At 43.3% G+C, this 6,505-nt stretch overlaps 1 protein-coding gene across 1 annotated transcript in view; it reads left to right on the forward strand.

The window, feature by feature from the left end:
• The first annotated feature begins 201 nt into the window (after positions 1-201).
• Positions 202-6,505, forward strand: part of yme1l1b (YME1-like 1b) — a 12,346-nt gene continuing 6,042 nt past the window's right edge. The window contains exons 1-11 of the mRNA XM_017495527.3: positions 202-405; positions 1,035-1,145; positions 1,670-1,850; positions 2,975-3,073; positions 3,182-3,291; positions 3,381-3,531; positions 4,506-4,589; positions 4,839-5,012; positions 5,105-5,257; positions 5,799-5,931; positions 6,033-6,095. Coding sequence (XP_017351016.1) covers positions 373-405; positions 1,035-1,145; positions 1,670-1,850; positions 2,975-3,073; positions 3,182-3,291; positions 3,381-3,531; positions 4,506-4,589; positions 4,839-5,012; positions 5,105-5,257; positions 5,799-5,931; positions 6,033-6,095 — 1,292 coding nt within the window. The 5' untranslated portion in view covers positions 202-372. The remainder of the gene's footprint in view (positions 406-1,034; positions 1,146-1,669; positions 1,851-2,974; positions 3,074-3,181; positions 3,292-3,380; positions 3,532-4,505; positions 4,590-4,838; positions 5,013-5,104; positions 5,258-5,798; positions 5,932-6,032; positions 6,096-6,505) is intronic.

Consider the following 6,505-nt stretch of genomic DNA (forward strand, 5'->3'; position numbering starts at 1 on the left):
TTATAGCTAACATCTAGATGAACACTTTACAGTTGTTTATATGACTGTAAGTCATTCCTTTCAAATGCTCTTGAAGTTAGAATCGTGTTTAACAATGTCGTATGTAACTTTAGACACGGTCCCTTAATTTCCGCATATCCGCGAATACCAAACGTCAAACCAACTTTATTCCGGCACGTTTATAAACACCGGAGTGTGATATCACAGCGTCCTCACGGGGGCGCTAATGCCGCGTTAGTGCTAGCGGAAGCTACCGGGAAAAGCTCGCTGTTAGGGGGACGCCGGTTTGGAGGACGTTTCATTTCAGTTAACTCAGCTCAGATTTAGTTATATGTGTCGTGTCACTTAGAATTGCTCGTTGCTTTATCGGAAATGTTTTCTTTCTCGTCTACCGTACAGCCGCAGGTAACTGCAGAACTCTGCTAGCTAACTCTGTTTAGCGTTTACGTTAGCTTCACATGTTTGCAGTCAAGCAAGCTAACGCTAATACCAACTGATGCTAACGTTTTAGCTGCGTGTCAGTGATAAAAAGTTATCATTTTGTAAATCAGCTTGTAATCGCATAACTAACTGATTTATATACAATAGCTTGCTACTTGGAGGTTATTCACTGATTATTAGCTTAGCTTAGAATCGTTCAACATTACTAGCTCATATCGTAATGATGGTTCAATCCTAAAATGTTCACTTGTTGTATAAGTAGTGCACTAGGTAGAGTGCGGAAGTCGTTACTTTCTAATCCATGTAGTGCACCTATATAGGGATTAGGGGGCTATTTGGGATTGGGCCACGTAGTTTTAGGCCTAGAGTAACGGAACTTCCTGAGAAACATGATGTTTATTATTTTTTTTATTAGAAGACATTATTATGTACTTGATAAATTGTAAACAAAAGTTTAAATGTCATGTCGCATAATATATATTAATAATAATACTTTTATAATGTATCGTGTTGCATCAGAAGCGTAAGTGTTTCACTGCGCATGCGCGGAATGAAACACATGAATGAAGCTGAATATTATGATCCGTTCTCAGGTCACAGTTCCACTGAGTCACCTGATCAACGCCCTTCACTCTTTAAAAGGTTCAGTGGTCAAACCTCAGCGCAGAGAGAGGAGAACCGAGCAAGAGCTACACGTCACAGAGGTACGTCTATCCTGTTCCCATCGAAACAACGGACAGGTACGCGGGCCAGGATTGATTTACCTGGTCTAACAATCTACCTGTTTGACATCCGAACCAGTTATACAGTCGGATTGTGTCGTAGCGCCGCTGCCTCGATGCTCCAGGGTCGTGGGTTTGATCCTGAGCTTGTGTTACTGTCTGTGTGGGTTTCCAACAGCTTCTCCGGTTTCCGTGAAAACACACCAGTAGGTGGATTGGTGAATCTAAATCTCCATGAAGGTGTGAACGAGTGTGTTTTCATAGTAGTCTGACCAGGATGACGCACCTACTGAAGATAAATGAATGGGAACAGTGTTTATAGTGACATAATTGATCACAGTTTCGATATTATATCGTTTCCTCGCACAGCTCTAGTGAGTACAGGTTCTGTGATGGCGTGGTTTTGATCGCTGAGCGTTTCGAGTGAAATATGTCAGTGCGAGAACTTTTCTACACGCTGATCTAATGACATCTGATAAACTTTATCCCGTGTTTGTGTTGCGCAGCCGTCATGGAGCCTCAGAGACGTGGGATTGGCGGATCTGGGAGCAGGACAGCTGGACGAACTTGTGAACAGACTGTTGCCGTGCGTGACCCGGGATGTGTTTTCGGAACCCCCTAGAGCTGAAACGCACCCCTGGAGGACGTCGTACCTGTCCACCGAGTCCTTCTTTCACAACAGATATGGTGAGGGAGATGCAGATTCCCGAATTAGTAAGACTGGTTGCTTGTTGTGTTGCCTCTTTTGTTCAGAAAAAAATCAGAAAAATACTCTGCTCTCATGGATATCGAACAATTGCAAACAAAACACAGGTTTAATTAAAAAAAAAAAAAACCTCAACCTTTGTTAAATATAGATGTGCAACAATTATTGGCACCCCTATGAATTCATATGAGACATATATTTGAAGTATATTCTCATTGGTATTTTACATTTTTTAGTAGAACTGGGTGACAAGGAACATGAAATTGTTCAATCATGACTCCCTGTTTCACAGGGGTATAAATATGAGGTAACACATAGGCCAGATTCTCTTTGTCATTCATAACAGTGGGTTAGACAGAGGAATATAGCTGTGATGTGTGGCAAAAGGTTGTTGAGCTTCACAAAATGGGAAGTGGATATAAGAAAATAGCACAAGCATTGAAAATGCCCATTTCCACCTTCAGGGCAATAATTAAGAAGTTCCAGTCGACTGGAAATGTTTTGAATCGACCCGGAATTGGACGTGTGTCTATGTTTTCTCAACGCACTGTGAAGAGGACGGTTCGAGTGGCCAAAAAATCTCCAAGGATCACAGCTGGAGAATTGCAGAAGTATTGACTAAAAGGGTGCCGATAATTGTTGCACACTTATATTTAACAAATATATATATATTAGTTTTTTGAACCTGTGTTGTGTTTACAATTGTTTATCCATGAACAAAAGATCAAAAGGTTAAACAATAAAGACAATTTTTCAGTCTTTGCTCATATTTACCAAGGGTGCCAATATTAATGGACGGAAGTGTATCTGTGAAATCCACTACGGTCGACCTCTAATTCCTTGCGTCTCTATACGTTTAACATGAGGTCGTATATGACACGACGATCACCACGGTTATGAGTTTTTCTTCCCGACAGTGAGCGAGATCTAACTGCAGGTAGGTACTGAAGAAATGTCAGTCTCGAGTCATTCGAAACGGATTGTGTAGGTTTGCAGCATATGTAGATCTCGCATGCGAGCGCGAACGTAACGTAAACATTTCCGAATTCTGGAGGTTTCTGTAAACGTCTTGGTGAGAACATTGAGGGTTTTTCCTCTCGTCCAGGTTTTTCAGTCGCCAAGATGGGCGCGGCGTCACCGGTGTTTTGCAGACCGAGCTCTTCCCCTCTTCAGACCGCGTGCGCTGATCTAAACGTCTGGCCAGGTATCTTACTCTCACGCCAGCACTTACAGTAAAACCCCCTCCATTGTGTTTCTCACCAGGGTTTGTTTCTCCGCCTCCATAATGAAGCTCGCTCTCTGTCTCTTTCAGTATTGATCCAAAGACGAGGCTTTAAAACCCTGAAGTCCAAAACGAGGCGTCTTCAGGGCGGCTTTGAACAGCCACCGGACACGGACTCGTTCACGCCATCTTTTATGAAGGTCTGATCCACGTGCAAGCGTGAAAACGTTGTGAACCGGGGCGGGGGGACGGGGCGGGACGACAATTTACCCTCGTTTTGTCTCTGCAGGGCTTACTTATGCGGGACAAAGGTCAAGTTCCTGAGACTTTAGACAATCTTCTGAAAAGCAAAAGCATTCCAGACGCGCATCACGACGCTTTCAAGACGGGTTTCGCAGAGGGCTTTCTGAAAGCTCAGGCTCTCTCACAGAGAACGCAAGGTAAGACTCGCACCAGTTTCAGCAAAGTGTCTAAAAGACTTAAAGCATCCTTTAAAAAAAAAAACGAAAGCACTTTAAGCTCTGAGAAGAAGGATGTTTCATTCAGGAGGCAGCTGAGTTAGATTCAGACTTATTTTGACGTCTATCTGGCATCATATACAACCTGCTAGCTTTGCTAACCCTATCACAAGAACTAGCCCATTTAATAATGAGGTATAAAGGTCTACATTTCAAAATTGCCCTTTTAATGGCTTTTAGTAGGAAAGTGTTATCCTTAAGGTTCTCTGTTACCTAGTCGCGTTTAAGATTTACGCATTCAGAATTTGCACACTCTTTCTCTCCTCCACCGATACGGATGAACAATTTCGATGACCTCATTCTGTACTTCAGCGTCTCGTCCAATCAAACGCTCTGTAGAATCCGAAACGTCCCGCTCCCGACGTTTTAACGATCCGTGGTACGAACAGTCAGGTACGGGTTAGCCCGGGCTGTGATGTAAACTTAAACGCTATTGGCTGTTTAAAAAGAAGTGGGAGGAGCCACTCAATTATGTCCCGCCCTGACTTCCTGTTTCAGTGGAAATGACACGAATCAGCACATGGAGTAACGCGGCACGTTTCGAGGCGCTTCACGGCGATTTTAAGGTTGATATATGTTTGCCAAAAAAAAATAAAAATTTAAATCAAGTTTTAAGGTTTAATAAAAGCGCTTTTTATTTCTACAGTCGCTGCTTTCAGATCTTTCGCGAATAGTAAAATGTATAAATAAACCTTTTCAGTGCTGTGGATAAAATGGGTATATGCTGTATAATATCTTTTTAAGTCTCAGTTTTATCCATGAACATCTTTTCAGTCGTAGTTCCAGACAAAACGACCGTTCATATTTTTTATTTTTTAAATCGTTGTTCGAGCTCTCGTTAGTTCTGTAATGCAGTCATGTGTGTTTGTGTGTCTGAAATACGTTCTCCTCTGTAGAGTCGTTAAGGCGAACACGGCTGATCCTGTTGGTCCTCTTACTGGTCGGATTGTACGGACTCTCCAAAATGCCGTTTCTGTCAGGTAAAGGCTTTTGATGTGGTCTGATCTAATCCGATCCGTTTTGTGCTTTCCGAGCACCTGCTTTGTAACTGCAAACGATCGCCGATTTACCTTTTTCTGCACGTGAAACATCTCAAATCTAACAAGATCTCTAAAGCTAAGTGTATTCTATAATATAACTGCTATGGGCATGGCAGCGGTGTGTGTGTGTGGCGTGCAGCGTGCAGCTTGCCTTTGGTGTGTGAACTGTAATCTAACCATTCTGGACAGTGCGATTCCGAACCACATCAGGCCTGGACTCGGCTGTGGACCCGGTCCAGATGAAAAACGTCACCTTCGAGCACGTGAAAGGAGCGGAGGAGGCCAAGAACGAGCTGCAGGAGGTAGTGGAGTTCCTCAGGAACCCGCAGAAGTTCACCGTCCTGGGAGGAAAGCTCCCTAAAGGTAACGCATCATCAAAGATACGACTCCTCGTTTAACGAGGCTTTAAGTTGCGCCGCATGGTAACGAGGTCCCGCTTGACTCTTCCTCTGCAGGGATTCTGTTAGTCGGGCCTCCGGGAACAGGGAAAACCCTGCTGGCACGCGCCGTGGCAGGGGAAGCGGACGTGCCTTTCTACTACGCCTCCGGATCAGAGTTTGACGAGATGTTCGTCGGGGTCGGCGCAAGCCGGATCAGGAACCTTTTTCGTAAGCACGGAAACATAAATGACGAGTTTTCTCTGTCAGTGTTTTGGGTACACTCGAGGGAAATGTCACCGGGGTTACAAACGATGCACGGTGGCACCCCCCCATATCATTACGTTCCCGCTCCAGGGTTCCACTCCCTCCTCTTTAGGACGAGTTAGAACGGTTAAATACGTTCTCTACATATGAAGTTCTACTCTACTTTTAGGAATCCTAGGGTCTAAATGAAGCCAAACACTGCGTTTAACCAGAAACTTGTATTTATTTATTTATTTTTAAAGTGTCCTCCTACTACACAGTGTGGCTTTATTTATTTATTTATTTATTTGTTTGTTTTGTTTTGTTTGTTTGTTTGCAGAATTGTAGGGAAAACACGTACATTTAAAAATATTTATTTATTTATTTTTATTTTTCTTCAAAAATCTGCCTATATGCCAAACTCTCAAACGTCATACCATCCTATAGCCAAGCTGCAGGAAGTGACGAATTCTGGACAGGAAGTAAGGTCTACTACTTAGTCTCTTAAAATTTCTTTCACTGTTAGGGGAGGCCAAATCGAACGCTCCGTGTGTGATCTTCATCGACGAGCTCGACAGCGTAGGGGGGAAAAGAATCGAGTCTCCCATGCACCCTTATTCACGGCAGACCATCAACCAGCTTCTGGCCGAGATGGACGGGTGAGTGAGCCTCGACTCTTCACCTACACGCTGCGCTTATTTTTGAGCTGAATTTGTATCGAATGTTTGTTTGTTTGTTTGTTTGTTTGTTTCATTTGCAGATTTAAACCAAACGAAGGCGTCATCGTTATCGGTGCTACAAACTTCCCTGAAGCTTTAGATAAGTGAGTATCTTCAGTCAGGGGTAATCAACTAGTGTGTAAGCACCTACCATGACCGACTAGCCACGTTTGAACGCTGAACTATAAACGATTTGTTTATGGCTGTAAATAAGAATATTCAAGGCGTGTTTAGTTCCGTAGTGGTGAGTCACGGTGCCGGTTTGCGATTAGTGCCCTGGAATGGATGAGACGTCTATTTCGGATTTGACCGAGGACGAATAAACGTTTACTCCTCTGTCCAAAAGGAGAAGACCCGACTCTGTATACACCACCTGTATACGGACGTTTACACACGCTCATTCTTTATTTATTTCAATTTCTTCCGCACATTTTAGAAGAATAATAAAGTCATCAAAACTCCGAACTACGGCCGCTTTTTCTTTGCATCGTCTCCGCTACACTTATTTTTCAAG

Source organism: Ictalurus punctatus, chromosome 20, assembly GCF_001660625.3.
Source record: "Ictalurus punctatus breed USDA103 chromosome 20, Coco_2.0, whole genome shotgun sequence".
In the NCBI taxonomy this organism is placed as follows: Eukaryota; Metazoa; Chordata; class Actinopteri; order Siluriformes; family Ictaluridae; genus Ictalurus; species Ictalurus punctatus.